At 41.1% G+C, this 20,455-nt stretch overlaps 1 protein-coding gene across 1 annotated transcript in view; it reads left to right on the forward strand.

The window, feature by feature from the left end:
• Positions 1-20,455, forward strand: part of CNTNAP4 (contactin associated protein family member 4) — a 102,820-nt gene that overhangs the window by 21,515 nt on the left and 60,850 nt on the right. The window contains exons 5-6 of the mRNA XM_048503965.1: positions 5,266-5,422; positions 10,647-10,774. Of these exons, the coding sequence (XP_048359922.1) occupies positions 5,266-5,422; positions 10,647-10,774 (285 nt within the window). The remainder of the gene's footprint in view (positions 1-5,265; positions 5,423-10,646; positions 10,775-20,455) is intronic.

The raw sequence follows: 20,455 nt of genomic DNA on the forward strand, positions 1-20,455 counted from the left end.
TATTTTGCATATACCTTGCCAGTGATGGACAATAAACTAATCGGACGGTAATTGGAAGGGAGCAAAAAATCTCCCTTTTTGAAGACAGGAATTATAATCGCATGGGTCCAATCTGATGGTACAAGAGCTGTTTGATTAACGGATGTAAAAAGAGCTGCTAGTACCGGGGACCACCAGTCAACAAAGTTCTTAAATAACTCTGGGGGGAACCCGTCGGGTCCTGGAGCCTTGTGGTCCTTTAATTTAAGCACAATTTCACGCACTTCTTCTGCACAGACCTTATAGGAAGCGTAAGCTTTGATTGGGGTTGCAAAGGCCCTAACCATTGATTGGGTCAGATTATCAAATTTGGCAAAGCGCAGCCGTGCCTGATGCACGGCCGCCATTACAGGAGGGAAAGGCCTGAAGAGGGCCGTTTGCCCAGCCAGGAGCTGGTGGCTGGCGTCAGAGCCCAGCCATGCACATGTGTTGGTGTGTGCACACTGGGCTGGGTGATGGCTGGCTCAGGCTGAGCCTGCGGGGCGGGGACGGGCAGCAATTGGCCACCGTTTGAATGGGGCTGGGGACAGGGCCTATATAAGGCCTTGCCTCATGGCTCAGGCCCCATTCAGCGCCAGGAAAACGAGGCTTTTCCCGCTCACCCGATGCCTGTTATTTTATGGATGTTAAATGTTGTTTTTGTCATAGCCATTGGCGGGTTGTGCATGAGGGATGGTCCACTGGAAAGGGTAGCTGGGGGAGCTTCCCTGTTTAGTACACCTCCTTAAGAGGTGGGGGTGGAGCAAGCTCATGGTAGGGATGCCCCTAAGAAACTTACGCCCCTAGCGTAGGTTGGAGGGGGCCTCCAGTCATAGGCACTTTGCCGGTCTGGAATTTGTCTCACTCCAATCTTTCGCTTTGGTACATTCCTTCAGCAGCTGGGCTGAAGAATAGATTTGCTCTGGGGGACAGCACTCATGCTGCCCAGATGATTGGATCCCCCCATGCTGCACCATTTTTTATTTTTTATTTATTGTTGCATTTTTATACCGCCCTCCCCATCTAGTTTCCTATGCTTTCTGTTAATAAAATTCTTTGGCTATGGCCAGTTTTCTTATCCACTCAAAAGATTGTGTTTGTGTTTTATTGGGGAAGATTAACCAAACATGAAAGGCCACTCATTTACCCGCAATGCAGTTGTCCAGCAATGTAGACGACATCAGAGAAGATCTGCATTGCATCAGTAAAGAACTATGAAGAAGGGAGTGGCCTGTCTAGAATGCTCATTCCACCTGATTTTGTGCAGTGTGAGGTGGGCACAGGATGAAGTCACATTAAGACAACTGAACCACAAGGGGCATATGATCACTCCAACATGGAGTGAGATTGTTAAGGACTGAATAATGTCTAGTCAGAGCTGGAAAACTAAGACATAATCTAGGACACTATTGTCACGAGGTGAGGTGTGTGTGTAGTCACCCGAGGACTGAAACTCTGTCAGGCCATTTAAAATAATTAATAATTAATAATTAAATTGGATTGAAGACTGAATTAAACAAGATTCATACTTGCAGAGTTAAGGGACGTGTCTTTGGATTGCCTGGTTAAAGCAAAATGCAATGTCAACAGCTCAAGGTCTAAGCCTGTCGAGGAGTGAAAGTTATACTCATCCTTGCTGATTAAAGTCACCAGCTAGAATCAACATGTCAGGCTGATGGGTCTGACAAAGGTTAGAAAGATAGTTGTGAAGATCGAACCACAATTGGTTTCCTTTTGAGGTCTGTAAACACGGAAGAATGTAAATATTGACCAATAGGAATGTGGGTGTAATGCCCATGAGAAGCAATGCCTGAGCCCAATGCTCATACGGGGTAAGTTCTTTGACAACAGCACCAAGATTCACTGTTGTTTTTAATCTGTTTTTACAGTCTTAAGGATACTTTCCTGGAAGCAAGACCCATTTAATAAAATAGAATGTATGAACAAAAGCTGTTTGGGATTGTTTCTGGTTTATATGGAGAACATTATTTTTTTATAAAAACAGAACATGTCATAGACTGATATTTTTTGCAATCGGGTGTTTATTTGGTTTCCTTTTTCAGGATTGTATCAGATCTATCATTCGCCTTCCATCTAATTGTTGGCATTCAGAACTGAAACACAGCCCTGGCTAATCACAGTTTAGTCATAATCCTTAAATGGTATTACTGACCTCACATCAATATATAAACAATGCTCCAGGTTTTCTGTTAACTAGGAGAATGCATATTAAAGTCCATAGAATTTACTTGCAGCTAATGTATTTTGTTAACATTTTCTGTGCTATTAAAACAGAGAAAACAAAGCATTGGGTATTGAAACTGCTGAACTGCCACTGTATGTTGATGTTTAAATCTTGATCAAGGCATCTGAACAAATGATCTAAAAATTTATTTATCATCAAAAATATACACAAAACTATTAACCAGTTTCATAGCAGGAATGTTACAAGTAAAATTAAAAGCAGAAAGTGATTGCATTAATTATAGGAAATAATGAAAAAGAGATGGACAATTTTGACTCTACATTGCTTTAGATCAACGTGACATTAAAATGAATGTAATATAGATTTTTTGAAGTTTTATTACAGATCCATGTTATCATACAGAACAGCTAGGCTAGATTTTCAGATAGAGAAATCATCTTGGTTGGCTTTCTCCACACAAGAGGACAATTTACAACCTTGGTCTGCAAAAATGCAAATTGGATTACATTTCAAAGATATGACTCATCCCTGTTCTGGGATCCTTTTTTTGTATAAGAACTCACTAGTCATCTGAGGATGATGTCATAAATTCATGAAGATAGTTTTAGAAGGTAACTCTGTTCGTTTGTAGTAGAAGAGTAGAAAATTTTCAGAATATAAGCTTTTAAAATGCAATGTTCCTTTCAACAGACAAAGGGAGCTTTGACTTTCAAAAGTTTATACTTTGAAAATATTTTTGGTTTATTGTGAAACTGACCCAAGGTCACCCTGCAAGTTTTCACAGCAGAGTGGAGTTTCAGACCTCAAACCTGAAAGATCCTAGTCTGGAAGCCCCTAAACTACACTGGTACTACTTGACTCAAATCTAGATATTCATACATTTATTTATTTTTCTTTATTACATTTGTATCCCACCCATCCCTTCACAAGCTCGTGGCAGCTAACACCATTTAAAAATAATTAACTGTTAAAATCCATAGTGCAGAGCAATAAAATTATACCAACCTCTACTGCAAATTCATTTACTGTTCATTTAAATTAATTCACTGGTAACCAATCTGCATTTTCCCCTGTGCCCAGTTAGAAAAATTAAAGCCAATATTGACATACTTCTTTTGTAGAAAGAAATGTCTGAAAGAGTTTGCTCAATTATGGTGATTATTTGGTCAAATAATTAATTTTCATTTTTATGCACAACGAAGAGAAGTACTATTCACAATTTAATATTCTGTTTACTTGTCTTTGATTTTTAACCAGTAGACACAATTAGGTACAGGGTCAAATCTCTCAGTTTGCAATATATTGACTCAGGGTACAGGGTCAAGAGACCTTATCTAGAGCTATATATTTAGAACAGGGAACCTGCGGCTCTCCAGATGTTCAGGAACTACAATTCCCATCAGCCTCTGTCAGCATGGCCAATTGGCCATGCTGGTAGGGGCTGATGGGAATTGTAGTTCCTGAACATCTGGAGAGCCGCAGGTTCCCTACCCCTGATTTAGAAGAACACAAATAGGTGAGGATGCCTAAGTATTTTCTTTTTTCTTTTAGCTTTGTCTGGTAGGCAAAAGTTTAGGTGGAAACCTTGTTTTGTTTTTTGCCCTTGGCACACTCTTGATTTCAGAGAGAGATCCAGACTTAGCATGATATATAAGGAATGTATTTATTTTCACCCCTAAAATATCTCCTATTCACTTTTACACTTTTTGTGCCCATTCACTGTATTTAGTGTAATAATGCCAAAGTCAGCTTGGATTATGGTGCAGTTTGTAGTGTATGAGGGATATTAAAATGATCTTTCATGAATTATGTATGCATATTCATAGCCTTTCATCTCCCCCTATGATGAATTACAACACCAAAAACCAAAGACAGTACTGATGTCATCATGGATCAACTTTTTGTTTTTTAAATTGGAGTTGTGGTACTTTGTTTTGAAAGCCTTCTGGGCTGTCTGTTGTATTATGTCTGAGTCAATATATTGCAAACTGAGAGATTGCCAGGATAGCAGTGGGCTGCATTAAGCACCAGAAGTTGCCGCCCAGAGACATGTGGCATAAGTTTCAGATTCTTGAGGGAGCGGTATTTCTGAAAGCTTGAATGTTCCTAGCAAATAAAAGCAGAATCCACCTATGTCTTCCTGTACAGTTTAACAGTACATTATTTTTCTTTGGTGCCTTGACTTTTGCATTCTTTGCAAATTTCTAATTTCCTTCCTCCTTTAAGATGGATTATCTTCATGCTTCAGATCCTTTAGTAATTACCCTGTTCTGTATATTTTGTGCGTTTACCGCTCTGCTTAGCTGGCAGCATCTTTTGCCTTACTGTACAGTCTTGTGGTATTAAGGAGATATCCAGATCTCCCATCTTGCTGTAAATAGTATTGAGAAGAAGGTTAGCTGGGTGAACTCACTGGGTACAACAGACCTCTTAAGGAGTGCAGTAATTAACATGGTTCCTCTCACCAAGGGACTGCATGTAATTTCTTCTATGATATTTGTTGCTAACACACAATTATGAGCACAACATTATTTCAGATGTTTGGCATATGGAAGAAATATGTTTTATTTCAATACACACCTTTACTGTTCTGATTTTCTCCCTAGTAGATCCATGAACTTCTACTGAGTTTTCTTCACATTTTAAATTACCAGAGGTTGAGGGCATCTTTCTGTCTCTCTTTCTCTTTCTGTCTCTCTCTCTGTGTATGTATGTATGCATGTATGTATATATACACACACATACATACATAGATGCATATGCTATCTTACAAATAGTCTGCTTAAAATAAATACTTCTAGTACCATGCCTGGCTGACTTTGAGACTGCTGATTCTCTGTTTCCAGCATTTCCTTGACAGTCACTTGCCTCATAATAATGAAATATTAATGTTATTTAAAATTATTTTATATATAAATAATTTTCTTTAAAATTTAAAATAATCCTTTTCAAGTTGTTTATAATACCTTTTCTTGAGCTGAAGAGAAACAGGTGGAACAGGACATTTCAAAGAGCATCAATATTTTCTAATGTCTTTCTAGAAGGGATTCCATTCAGCTGGTGGATTGGAAAAATTAATGAAACACAGACATACTGGGGAGGTTCCATGCCAGATGTTCAAAAATGTGCTTGTGGAATACAAGGAAGCTGCATTGATTCTCAACATGACTGCAACTGTGATGCTGATAGAAATGAATGGTGATCTTTTTCATTTTTTTCCTATACCATAAAACATTGCAGGTTAAATGTTAAAATATGTTTCCATGTTTTCTGTTAGTTACTATTCATCTGAATATCACAATTCTTTCTTTCTAAAATGTAACTACTTTAGGGTAAATTCTTTAAAGTTAAGCTTCTCAATCCTTATTTAAACCTTATTAAAACAGTCATTTTAAGAGTTAAACTTCATATGCTGTTGCAGTTACAGCAAGATGCTTTATTTTATATGAATTTGGCAATTCAACTCTATTAACATATCTTTAAAATTTGTCTTATATTGTTAGTTAAGGGCACCCTGGTTGTCAAGTCATAATTTAGTTTCAGATTGTTCCCTATAGTAGTGGAAAATCATGTGCAGTTATGTCAAAAAAATTGGTTAGATACACAAATATGCTTAGTACCAATAATAGAGTTGCTCTGAACTATACATATATTCTATAGCAAAGCAATATTCTTCCAAAATACTGGAAAGCAAAAAGCACTGAAAGCATCCAACACTTGTGATGAGTTTCTGGCAGTTGGATAAAGAATATACTGCAGAGAGAAATTGACATTCATATCCTCTTTCATCAGTCCCATTATCTTTAAAATCATGTCCCTCCAATCATGTCCCTAGCTGGGAGAAGAGAAGGACACAGAAATGCAGACGGCAACATTGAAACTGACTACAACTTTTAGGCCACGTAAAGTCATGAATTAGGAAACTATAAGCATGGGCATTCTAATAATTGCTCTCAGCCCGGGTTCTGACAATACAAGACTTCCTGCTGGATGATCCAGAGAGAAGAATGGTTCAGGGTCACTGGTGTAATGCCCATTGGGCAGCAGCAGCTGTCTAGGCATCACCTTGTGGGGGGTAATCAAAATTGTTGGGTTCGCTTTGCATTTTTAGTGGTTTTCCATTTTGGTCTGCAGGGAGCACAGTTTTAGGCTAGCAGCAACTCAGAATTTCAACGTATCATCAGGGAGACTGTCCCATGCTACCCCCAAATTTGGTGAGGTTTGTCTAGGGAGTCCAAAGTTAAGGGACTCCCCTGGGTGCCCCTATCCCTCCAATAGGAGATGGGGCTGGCAGTTTTGAGGGTCCATAACTTTGGCCCCCGTGAACCAAACTGCACCAAACCTGGGGGATATAATTAGGGCAGTCTCCTGATGAGACCCTGAAAGTTTTGAGATTTTGCCTTCAGAAAGGTGCCCCCCCAGCCTGCAACCCCCCATTGACAGCAATGCAGAAAACTCAATTCAGAACAAAGATTATTGGGCAAATTTGTGGATGTTCTGCAGGAGGGGTATCTTGGACGTGGTCAGCACCAAAATTTCAGGGTATCATGTGGAGACTGTCATGATGGCACTCTGTTTGGTACAGTTTGTTAGGTCCAGTTATGGGACCCTCAAAGGTGCCCCTATCCTTAGGGCAAAGAATGTGGGATGGGTACCCCTTTGAGGGTCCATAACTTTGGACCCCTACCAAACTGCCCCCCAAACTTGGGGGGGTCCCATTGGTCATGGTGGAGTGGCTGCCCATGGGGGGGCATCCAACTCAGGTTTTGCCCAGGGCTACAGTTTGCCTTGTTACGCCCCTGTTCAGGGTGGAAAGGATCATGAGGCATTCATGCTGCCTTAGCTACCATCCTCAAAGCCGAACTGGACGAGATGGGTGTGATAGGCTAGCTTCCATCTCTCCATAACAGCAATGAATGAGAGCTGATGGAATGTTGGAAAGAGACCTGAGAATAACAGTTGGAAGTTGGGAGCTAGGGAGTTGTAAGGGGAAAGGAGGATGTCTGACTGTGTGAAACTGGACAATCGCTTTATATAGTGGGCTAAAAATAGTCAAATTGTAACCAAATGAATAGGAATAGGAGCACAGTCCAAAGGTTCAGTGAAAGAGAAATCTTGTAGTTTCTACTTTCTTCTGTTACTTTCCTCAGTTATATTAATACATAAATAAAAATTAATTTCTTGTTTTGTTTAACCCTATAGGCTGTATGTTTGAGCCCAAACCCTAAAACCTTTCTTGACAGCTTTTTATCCCAATTTGATGTTCAGTCTCCTCTTAATTGTTTGGAAGAGCATCCCATTAAAAGACTAAAGTGCAGCTGGGATCATTGGAATAAGTTTAAAGAACACATCTCACTTGCCATGTCCATAGCACATTCCAGCATGGAAGCAAGATGAGGCATTTCATCAAAATGGGGCTATTTGCCATTGTTAGGATGCAACTATTGTTCAACATTGTTCGTTCATTTCAGCCTCCTGGTTCTTTGTCAGTATGCTTAAACCCCCATCAGTGACCTCCCCTTGAAACATCAGGTGATATTTCCTGGACTTCCCACTGTATTTTGATGACAATTGTCTTAAAAGAACTCAGTCAAATTCAAACTATTTCTGTCAGAACATGTGTAAATGTTTAGATGAGCAAAATCTAAATGACAGCTGGACCCTCCTTCAAACAGGTGCCGTGCAGATTAAATCGAAAGTACGCATAAAATCTCGTGCAAACTCCGATGTGGTGAGGGTAATTCCTGATTGGTACCACAAATGTATATAGATAGCAATAGACAGCAGAGTGAGGTGGGGCCTGAAAACACCCTGTGGTTGGCTAAGCACTTTGTTAGTGGATAGTACAAATAGAACTGCACTGGTGACTGTGTGTCTGTCAGATCTTGTCTACATTGCTTCCTACAAGGTGGTCTACTCCGAGTAACCGCTGCTTCAACAATTTCTTGGACCAATCCTGAGAAAGTTGGATCCTACTCCAAGCTATGGAATCCCCCCCCCCCCAGAATAACTAGCCCAAGACTGTGAAGAGTGCAAGATTTTTCTACCATTACTTAGGTCGCTCACATCGGGTTGGCGATGGGGCTGGCTGGCGCATATAATGTCACCTGAATCCCCCCCGGACCGCTCGCGACGAATGGTCCCTGCTGTAACGGGAGGACAACGCAGCATTCGTAATAGGTTGCGCATCCCCAGATGCCTTATCAGGTCCCTCCGGCTCTGGCGCTGGCCGCACAGGTTAGGAACATGCCCCTGCCCCAGGCGACAGCTCGAAGTCGAGGGCAGGGGGGGCGGTCCTGGCCTGTGCGACGCCGAGGGCGGAGGACATGGTGGGCGCATCTGGGAAAGGGGAAGGGGATTGGCAATCTTTCCAGCCGCTACGTCAGACGGGCAGCGATTGGAAACCCTTTTTTCTGCAAAACCTCGGCTTGGGGAAGCGAGGTTGGGAACAGCTGCCTGCGTCAGTTGAGGCGCGAGGGCGCGGCTGCTATGCAGCTGCACACACTCCCATGCAAACAGCTCCTGGGATGATGCTTTTGCCTTCCCCAGGGCGCTGTTAAAGGCCCGTGCGGAAAGGGCCATAGACTCCCTGCAGCAGCTTTGTGGGCTCCTCTCTCTCCCAATTGGACATCTGCCATATTGACACCCTGCAATTCTCAACTCCTTATTTTTTCAGATCTGGTAGTATTGACCTCTTTCCATCTCTGTCTTTGCCTGTTCTTCCTCATTCCTTTTCTCCATTCCCAGTTTGATGTGTGTGCATGTGTTTATTGGGAAGGCGAGAGTGGTTTTATTTTGGGTCTTTAAGGTTAGAGCCGGTTTATTCTTCCTGTAGTTGTGTATCTGAGTGTTGATAAATAAAATATCCCATTCAGTTTGAATCAGTATCTGCTGCTTTTTCTTTTGAAACATGTTAATTTCCCCTTCTCAGCACCCAGTTCAGGTTACAGTTTAAGGCAGCTGGGCTATCCTGTCTGCTGATGTCTCTGTCTTGAGAGTGAGAACTTGAGAGATACATGGTCAAGGCTGTCTACATATTTTAGAAGACACTAGAAGAATGGTAAATGTGATAATGATGCCCTGAATCTGACAGACAGAATCTGACAGACAGAGAGATGTGCTAAGTATTCAGTGTGAGTGGAGAAAAGGTGTCATAGTTTTATCCCAGAGTTTGTACTAAGTATGCACTACCATTTTAAAGACAGAGCTCCCACCTGGACAACTAATGCGTCCCTAGTGGTATTTATAGTCAGAAAAATGGTACCCTCCTACCCCCATGCTACAACAGTCTCAACCAGAATTGGGTCCCTATGGCACAGTTTAAAGGAGTTCCTAGGTGAGAACTCACTATTTTAAATGGTAGTGCATCTCTAAGGCAAACATGGAAATGCCTATCTTGTCTAACTTAGCTTTCAAAGTGTAGTTATTTGCCAATCCCTGTGGTGAGTTGTCTAGGAACCAAAATATTGGAGCATCAAAATAAGCACCTCTTTTCTTTACCTGATACTATTGTTCCTGCACCTGAAAGAACCAGCAAGAGTTTTCTTTATTCTGTCTTTCAAATATGCAATGATTCTCCAACTTAGACTTTCTATCAGACAGCTCAGCCTTTGACCAAATGGTACCTGTCATTATCCCTTTAGTGCCATGAGATGTGAAAAATATAAGGGTATTCAGTAAGAATTCATAAAATCCTTCATTGCTTTGTTCAACTTCTGTATCCTCTGTATCTGGTATCTGGGTCAACCTTTCAGGAATCCTCTCGAATAGCTCATATCAAATGTTTTGAACACTATATTCTGCTAGAAAATAAGCACTGGCTAAGCCTAATATATGCTTCTCCATTTAATACAAGTAATGCACTGCATGCCATCCACTTGTCAAACTGGAGACCGCTCCCAAATTCCAGTGTGTGCTGTCCAACTCAATATCATCAGATAGTTTATCGGCTGAAACCTCAATGCCCTTTCTGCAGCTGTAATATATATCAGATTCACACACATCTGGTACCTGGTATTTAAAAAATCACTGGGAACTTTGGACATGGATTGAGGACATGGAACCCTCAATTAAACACCAAACCTTCTTATTAGGAATTGACAGGTTTTTAGCAAATCATAATTTCATATGGACAAATACTCTAATCCATTTTAAGAGGCCAGTTAGTTTTTGAATAGTGCTGAAAATGTCATACTTCAATAAAGCTGAGTGCAATTTTAAACCTAGCTGCTGCAATTTTATTGTAGCACACAATTTATTTTCATGCTGGTAAGAGGAAGGGTTTCAATGTTGTAAATGTGTTGCAGCTTAGGCAAATATGTGTGTATACTGCTGTTCAAAATGCAGCTTGTTCCTGTTTCTGATGAAGAAAAATGAAGCATATGGAGCATTAGTTGAAAATGTCTTTGTTTGCACATTTTAGGACTAATGACACAGGACTCCTTTCATATAAGGACCACCTTCCAGTTACAGAGCTTGTCATCACAGATACTCACCGGCCAAATTCTGAAGCAGAATACAAACTTGGACCTTTGCTTTGCCGGGGTGACAGTAAGAAATTCACTTTTATCAACTGTGTTATCTATCATATGCTGCCTATGGAAGTATGGTTAATATGGGACCTTCAGAACTTAATGTAAGCCAGACTATGTCAGGCAAAGGAAGACGCCGCTTTTCAAAAACCTTGCTCAACGATTGAGCCTCCTGTGCGAACAGCACCCTAGGGACGGCATTTTTTCTGTCCCTAGGGCACTGTTATTTGGCCGTGCGGAAACAGCCAAAGCAGTATAAGTGCATTTGCCCTTCCAGCCAGCATAAGTGGCACTTACTTTGGACAGGAAGGCAAACAAGGAGGTTGGTGCTCTACTGCACCAGACTTGCCTCTGGCCACTGCTTTTAGAGTTGTGTCAGCCTAACTTGTAGGCTAGTAAAACTGGGAGCATCCTGGGACATTCCCAGAAGCAGAGTCAACATTAGTCAGCTCACCTCAGGAAGGCCAACAGTGAGGACAGACTTGCACAACCCTTTTGGGTGGCATAACTCTGTTTTCCCCTACAGAGGGCTTTTGGGCAATTGGGGAGACTTTTTGTTTCTTCTGCCTACGTATGCCACCTGAAGTCCTCTGGAGTGGCAGTGGTGCTATACCTGGCCACTTCTGGGATCTGGACTACACGGAAAAAGTGCCTTTTTCCTGTATTTCTCTCATCTGTAGTGTGAAGAGCACAAGAAAACATATTTGCTGTATTTATTATTTAACGAAAATATGCATACAGTGTCTTTCCTTTTTAGCAAAACAAAGAAAGGGGCATACAAAATGTGGCAAAATCATATCAGTTGTGAAAACGTATGCATATTTAAAAATCAAGAAAATAACTACATTTGATATGCCATCATCCTATTAAAAGAAATCTGTCCCCTATTCTACAACTACAGCAAAGGTTTTTTTAAAAAAAAATCTCTTTGAAACAGTGCTTTTTATGGCACTGGGTAAAAAAAGTGTTCTTACAATTTTTCAGTAACTGAGGCTGATTTTGCACTTTCCAAATGCTCCATGGCTGAGCCAGAAAGTCTACATGCTGTGGGGCTTCTCACCCTGCTTGTAGTTCCCCACTGCTGCCAGGCTCTTTCCATTGCCTGAATCAGGGCTGGTGCGGGAAGCCCCAAATGGTTCCCCACAAGCTCGGGACTTTCCCATAAGCACCGCTTATGCATCATGAGCTCTTCCATAGTCTCTTTCACGTATGCGTGGGCAGCCTTCATTTCCTGCATTCAAATTGGCTGGATCTTGACCCATTCCCCCCATTCACTTTCACTAAACAGGCAGTGAGAATTGGTGCACTCGCCCTCCTCCCATCTGAAATCCTAGCATGTATAATAGGATCGCCATCCTCCACACCCCCTCTGTGTAAAATATAAATCCAAAATCCTTGTGTGTGTGACAGGATTGCTGTCCTCCATCCCCCTCTGTCTAAAATGTAAATCTAAAATCTTTGTGTGTGCGAGCAAATCACAGCCCTCCCATTTGGGCACCTGTACATTACACTTTTCTACCAAGGTTTATGCATCTATTATAAAAACCAAGGTTTCTACCTCCATTTTTTTCACTGCAAGGGTGGGGAGGGCACACTTCTCAGCTCCTGTCCATTGGTGCAGTTGGCCAGAGTGGTGAGGCAGGAAAACTGGCCCCATTTATGCTATGGAGGAGTTTTGCATGCTGATGGAAATCTCCAGAGCAACAAAGGAACTTTTCAAAAGGACCTCAACTTTGCAGTTCAGGAAATTCATGGAGCAAAGCCATTGCTGCAGGGTGGCTCCAAGGCAGAAACATGGCAGCCACGCTGCAGCACCGGGGTCTGTGCAAAACTCCCGATTGCATCGGGGCATTCCCCATGCCAACAGAGGGGCAATTTCAGCATGCGAAATTAGCCTTAGTGCCGATTGCTGGAGCAATGGCCTTAAAAACTGATGGAGCCTGTGCAAATTGTAGCTTACTTTATGTAGTTAATTTTGCTCCCTTTGGTTTTATTGTGGTAGATTTTATGTTGTACACCGCCCAGAGCCCCTCGGGGATAGGGCGGTATAGAAAACTAACTAACTAACTAACTAACTAACTAACTAACTAACTAACTAACTAACTAAATAAATAAATAAATAAATAAATAAATAAATAAATAAATGTCCATGATCAGTTTGAAAATAGGATGATACATTGAATGAACAAATGTATTGCTGGAGAAGTAAAACTGGTATAGGGCTTTACATCAGAAGAGACAATTATTTAGTCATGTTGGTCTCATGTTATAAAAAGTTTTTAAAGTAAGAACACCTTTAAATGAGTCTAACCCAAGCCCATAGCCAGAAAAATGTTTAGGGGGAAAGCCAAGTGAGTATATCGGGGGGCATCCAACACTACTCACTATATTTATAGACCCATTTTCTGCTTGAGACTCAATGTGGATTACATGGTATAGAATAATATAATCAAATAACATGAGATCTCTAAAGCAAAACAACAGGACTAGGGTTATAAAAAATAAAAAATGCAAAAATGTATCAGACACGCTATGTCAAGCAATGCAGATAATGGAATCACACACACAAAAATGAAAGCAATGCTGTAAGATCCTGATGGAATAGTATACATTGTGGCATAGACTACACTCCTATTCTCTGTAAGCTTTATAAAAATGCTCTCCCAAACAATTATTTTACATAGTTTGCAGACTTAAAATATGCAGGAGTATTTCTTCCAGTTATTGACACCCGAAACTGCAAATACAACCTCCTTTTTCCATAATTTTTTTGCAAAGGAAACAGAAAGCTCTTTCACTCAAAACTGAGTTTTGAACCTAAGAATACTTATGATGCCATCTGTGGCTAATTGTTCAGCATCCTTATTGTGTTTTGGGGTAAAGCTGAGGTTGTGATTTTTTGTACCTAAGTCTGAAGAATAAATTGAGTTCTCTAAAATCTCTTGATCTGCACTGCAGTTATATGCTTGAAACCTAGCTATTGTTGGTTATAGTTAGGAGCCTGTCCATTTTCTTACAGGATTAAGTTATTAAACTAATGCCAAATGAGATTCACAGTTATAAAAACTGTGGCATTCCGCCTCCTCCCTGCTGGCTGTGGGCTGTGATTCTGTCCCTCCTTCCCTAACTTGGGTGGTTTATCAGCCCGGTCAGTCTTTGCACCTCACTCTATTCCCAAGTGGGCCAAAGTAACTTTTTTTTTAACCCACAGGTCGGCTATACATGCCACTTCCTAGTCAGAGTTGGAGCTTCCCATTCCCCCTGTGTTCACAGGGGTTACTCTGGCTGCCCCAGGGTGCCTCCCACCAAGCCACTTCCTCAGCCTCTGCCCCCTTGCTAAAGCCACCTGGTGGTGCCCAGTGTTGTCCTCTCTGGCCTGCCTAACCCCCCGCCTCCTGTGGGTTTTACCCTGGCTCCCCTCTCCCATCTCCCTCCTGCTCCTCTTCTTAGCATTCCTCCACATCTTTTCCCCTTTGCTTCCCCTCCACCACTGTTCTTCTCTTCTCTGCCACCAACTCCCTTCTCTGCTCGTCCACCCTCTCTCGTTCCCCGGCCTCCCTCACCACCCGCAGCCCCGGGAATCTCCCTCTTTCCATCTTATGGCAGGGAGTTTCCTAGATCCTTTGTATTGTAGCAACCTTGGCAGGATGTGGCAATCAAAGATATGTCCATGAGGCTTCCAGCCTCTGCTGACTGGATTAACCCTTTCAGTGGTTTAATTTTACTAACAGGCTCCTTTTAAGCTTGGCCTGTTTGTTTTGGTTGCATGGACACTTTGTCACACACACACAGCTGCTGACATTTGCCAGTACATATTGTATGAACAAGAAAAATCATATTAAATCCATTATTTAATAAAGCGGGGTAAAAAGGGTAGGGCAACAAAATTGAAGACAAAACTAAATCGTTAGCTCAAGGCATCTAATGGTGCCACCTTACCAACAACTGCACATAGGCATTTATTTTCTGTGGAATGGCCTTTCTGAGGATGTCAGGAAATCTCCTACATGTTAGTAATTCTGCAAACTATGTACATCAGAATGGTTTAAGATAGCATATTTATAAAGACAATAGAGTTATATGATAATGGCATAATTTAGGAAGGGGCTTTTATAAAAGAAACATGACTGTGAATTACGTCATTGTATGTTATGTATAATCTGTTTGCTGTATGTATTATCCTGCTCTTACTGCATTGCTTTCTACCTTTGTAATGCCATTTTCTGCCTTGTTTGAGATATTATGGGGAATGATTTTTGCTCTGTTCCAAATTGCTCTAATCCTAGGTTTATTGTATCTCATCCGAGTGATTGCATTTCTTACACTCTGTAATCTGTTTTGAGTCTCGTTGAGAAAGGTGGACTATAAATAAAATGAAAAAATAAAATGCATAATAACAAGCTGTGAGTAGGATGTTTTTTGTAAGTGAACACATACACATAAAGCAACAGTGGCATGACCCTTGAGCTGCCCACTTTACATCTTCAAAGAAAAAAACCACAACCCTCCCCTGTGAATAAGATTTCTATGGGGTCATATAAACTAGCAAAATACTTGTGCTCACTTATCTTTGGGCCTAAATGCCTTATTATTTGTCTCCTGTCCTGTCAAAAATAATTTCCCCAGCAATAAGAGTTTTTCAGGACTATTGTGCAACAGTGTCCTGTTCTCTTTGTTTGTTTTTCTTTGCTTTGTTCACAGTCAAGTACAACATGATTTTTACCCCTTCATTTCTTAATCTCTCTCTCTTTTTATTCCAACATAGGTTTACTTCATTGCTTGCAGGCTTTTAAAATCAGAACTCTTCAGTCTTGCTAACTAGTCATTCCATTTTAGCCAATTGCATAGAGAATTTGCCCTTGAAAGATTTGTGACAGATTTCACACCAACCCCTAGTGCTGATTGGAGGGGCATGACAAATGATTGATGGGGCACCTCCCTTTGCCTTACCATGGTTGTGGGCCTGATCTGAATAAGCAAACAATAAAACTGTGTTAAGATCAATTCTAAATGATGGGCTGCCACATCTATCTATCTAATTCTTGACAGCCCCATTTTAAATCCAGAGATTTGAAACATGAATAGAGAAGATATTTGTACACATTGGAAAAAGCCCAGGTTTGCAAAAAAAAAAAGTCTGAAATCTAAAGCAAAAAAATTTGCATTGGGGTTAAACATCTGTCAATAATAGAAAGAGCATGTGTACCTTTAAGAAATGAATGCTGCCTCAGTAGCAATATTGCCAGCATTTAACTGTTAGCACCTATCAGTACCCTGCTCACTTTTTACTAATTGAAGTTTCCAAGTTGTTTTCAAGGGTAGCCCAACACATTATTGCAACTTTAAGTATGGATCAGTGTGGCTACTGCACCTGAATTTAGAAGGCTATTTAAAATACCTACTTCATTGTTTTGTTGTCCTGCACAGTTTTCACATTTCCTTTGTCAGGCCGAAGACCTCAGATTCGGTCTCCAAGTGAGTTAAGCTTATAAAGACTGGTAATGCGAAAGAAAGCAAAGAAGCAGGCTTTAAACAGAAAGAAATGTTTTTACTGTGCAGAATTAGATATTTCACACACAGGGTGCTCTCTAAGAGTCACACCCACCAGACAAAGACCTTCATCTTTTACAGACACAAAGAATACATACATTATATTTCATAATCATACCCTTATCCCATTACATACATACCCCGTATAATCATATTTCTCCCACATATACTTTCTTCCTTAAAATCAAATTGGCTTGTCTCACTGTTTCTTTACACACAAGCTGGAAATTTCCCTTCTCTCTGCCCATATTCAAGGGGCAGCAATAAACTGAATTCTGTCTTTCTGGTTTTCAATCAAAATAACCAGATCCCAACATTCCTAAGGGTGGGTTAGAATCAGAAAGCTCCCACTCACAGGGTGAAAGATTTCACATACATTACAGAGATCATTTTAAAAAGTTAAAAATGATTTTGACAATTATATGTGATTTTAGTAGAATATATATACCAAATTTTCAATTATCTGATCAGATTCATCTCTCTTAACCTTTGATCTTTTCATTTCTGTGTTTATTCATGCAGCCCATCATATATAGCTAGTTATGCCGAACAGGTCTATAAGATATGTCTTTTGTCATGTCTTAGCCCTTAGTGACAAGATCTTTCTTAGTGATATAATCTTTTCTTGCCTGCATGACCAGTTGGCCTAGAGAGAGAAAACCCTCTTGAATCTCTGGGTTATATAAATCCCTTATTCTTTAATATCAAATACAATTTTAGGCCTATTTTCCATTCTCACAATCCCCCCTAATTTTGCAACAATGAATAGCAAATGGAATTCATGTTGCCAAAATGACAAAGGAGATTATGCATCTAATTGAGTTCCTGTAAATTATTTATGGTAATGCTACATCACGTTAAATTGAAGTTGTATGACTGTGAGAACAGATGCTGGTTGGCTCCTATAAGATCCCTATAAAGCTGAGTGTATTAGATTTTCCCCACCCTGGAAGGGTTGGAGTAGAAGCAGGCCTGCTTTAGCAGGCCTGGGTGACAGTAAAGAGTAGGCAGCAGGTCCTACTCTTAAATAAAAAAAGTAAGGTGAGGGAATTCGATGGAAGGCGCACAATACAGCAATGCACAATGAAGGGGTGGCCTAAAACAGCTGCTAGAGAAAACAGAAAGACAGAGAGCCTGGCCAGACGGTTGCCCTTGGTTGGGAGTTCTAAGAGGAACAGCTTGTGTTCAGTTGAGAGCAGAGTCACTGTGGAGTGGAAGTCTCTCAACTCTGTCTCTGTTGTAAGGAGACTCCTGGTCCAGCTCAGATAGCTGGTAGGCTCCTAGTGACTTCTCCTCAAGCTAAGGAAGCCAGCACTTGTGAGAGGAAGGAAGGCACTGGCTTTTGGTGCAGAGTGAAGCGCCCGGCCAGAGAGGCTTGTCAGTGAGCCAGACCCAGGAGTCTGTCCTGCCAGTTCAACACCAGTCTTGGGAGGGCCAGTCCAGTGGCGAAGTTTCTGGCCAGTTTGGGACAGTGGGAGAGGAAGGCTTTGTATGCCAGAATCCTCTGCCAGGAGCATGGGGACTGGGTGTGTGTTGGATTCAGTGGGTGAGGTACAGCAAAAAGACCAGTGTCTGGCCTGCAAAGGAGTTTCTGATATTTTTAAAGAAAACCTTTTCTCTGGAAGAGACACCTGCAGTGTCTGTGTGTGTGAAACTAAAAGTGCCAACAAGCGTCTGAAAACTCAAGTGAAAAGAACCTCTCTGGAAACCATCACTGCGTTAGTACCTCTATGAGCCAGTTTAAGAAGCCTTTCTTTTAAAAATAAATTTAATTCTTGTGTTCAAGCTACCATTTGAGCCAGCCTGCGTTTGTGTGTGTAAGAGTGGGGAAGTGCCTGTCAGTGAGACTAGAATCCCCGCCAATTTTGAGTTCCTCATTTTGTATATGGGGATCCCTGAAGGACATTCTCCCTCAGAGTGAATGTGAGGGTGGGATCCTTTATCATATTTGGCAGCCAGAAGCAGTTTTTGGGATTCCTAGTTCCTTCTCTTTTAATGGTGGCAGCAGAATAAAAAGAAGATCCCTGAACACTAGCCTGAGATATTTTGGGTGGCAAAGGAGACCCCACTGGTCAGTTTAGTGGGAACCTTGATTGAAGGCCACCCATTCTGTTACAATTGGTGGCTAGTGGTGGGGTCATATCTCTCCCTCACCCTATGAATATAAGTGTCCCCATTACACTAGTCATACATATAGGTAACAAATAAAGAACACAACAATCCATGATTTTTATACAAATTAGTAGCAGTCCTATTACAGAAACATCCTTTACATAAGCAATATTTGGCATATCAAGATACAACACATATAAAGTTGTCAAATTCCAAGGAACCTTTGAGAGTTTGCATAATACAGGGGTAGGGAACCTGCGGCTCTCAGATGTTCAGGAACTACAATTCCCATCAGCCCCTTTCTCAGAATGGCCAATTGGCCATGCTGGAAAGGGGCTGATGAAGGAATTGATAGTTCCTGAACATCTGAGAGTCAGAGGTTCCTACCCCTGGCATAACTAGCTTTGATTATACTCTTTCCCATAACCAAACTTACCAATATAGCCAGTATAATTTGCTAAACTTTGACAACAACCTTGAGCTCTGGTATAGCCTGGAATATGGCTGGATCATGCTTCTGTGTGGGAACAGCAAAAACATAATCCTGGTGTGTACTTTTTATACTTGAACCATCTAATTTTAGTAACATTAGGAGCTATATATGAGGGCCAGAACAATGTAGAAGTTGTCTGAATGCTGTTCAGAGCAACTATAACCAAATGTGTGTCATTAATCAATCCTGGCACAAAAGCATATTCTGCTACAGATAGTGGGTGTTCATAATACAATACTGAATCATTTCCATATTTGTCACACAAAGCTTGAGCATGCTTAACTCATAGGTTTAGCCCCTCAAAATATGACACTAAAAACAAGACCCACATAATACAGAACCCTAATTTGGAAAAATAACTATTGGGGATTTTTGTTCACAATTCAGATTTACCACTTCCAAATATAGGAAACAAAATTCACGCTTTAGCTAGAATCAGAGTTCTATTTAAACAAGAAACTCAGATTTCCCAGTGGTTCCACAGTCTACTTAGAGACAGTCTGTGGTACTTGATCTTCTTTTTCCACTGATCACCTGTCTATGATGCTGTTTTCTCTTCTTCAGTTGCTGGCATACAGGCAGCCTTGCATCTGGAGAGATGAATCCATTTTTTGACTTTCCCCAGCTTCAATGCTGCATCTGTGGTTAGCAGAACCTGGTGAGGACCCATCCACTTCTCCTGGAGTGGTTCTGATGTTCACTTTTTGAGGTTGATTTTCCTGCACATACTTTAAAGAAATAATAAGACACAACACAGCAACAATAGCAAATATTCTGATAAAGACTGATTCCTGTTTACATACACATCTATATTCTCAGAATCTGAATTCTGTCTTATGCTCCAAGGCCTACCATAGATCAACTCAAAAGGACTAAACCCCAATTTCCTATGAAGTTTGATGTGAGACAAAGCTGTAGGAAGAACATCTGGCCATTTCAGATGTGCCTCCTGGCAAAATTTGCTCCAATGTTTCATCGGCTGCTGATCAGTCCATTCACTTGCAGTTTTCCAGGAGTGTGTAGCATCCATTTGATTCCTAAAGTCTCTATTTCAAAGCAATAGGGTGTTATGTTAGGTAAGCCATAGGGTAACAAAGCAATTTCTGACATTGGTGCCATCCTGGTTGCTGGTTTGACTGCAAGATATGTCAAGGAATTTCTTCTTACCTCAGGCATATTGCCTTTCTGGTGCTCTGCAATGGATCACCTCTTCTGGCTTCCATTCTTCTTCCAGGAGGAGAAGAATCTTTTTCCCATTCTTCACAGGATTGCATTCTTGGTCCATCATGCCACGATTATTCCAAATGCAGTGCTCTGCATAGAGCTATTAGCTCTGCTTTTGGGGCTGAAGTGTCTGCAGACAGGACACCTGCTTCAACAGTTTGCACAACAGCATAGCCAGCCTTTCTCACCCCTTGTTCCACAAAGCTGCTTCCATCTGTAAAGAATTCACCGTCAGGGTTTAGCAAAGGGGTATCTCTTAGGCCAGGCCTGCTAGAATACACTTCATATGAGACTTCTAGGCATTCATGTTCCAGAATTTCT

This window comes from Sphaerodactylus townsendi, linkage group LG07 (genome assembly GCF_021028975.2).
Source record: "Sphaerodactylus townsendi isolate TG3544 linkage group LG07, MPM_Stown_v2.3, whole genome shotgun sequence".
Lineage (NCBI taxonomy): Eukaryota > Metazoa > Chordata > Lepidosauria > Squamata > Sphaerodactylidae > Sphaerodactylus > Sphaerodactylus townsendi.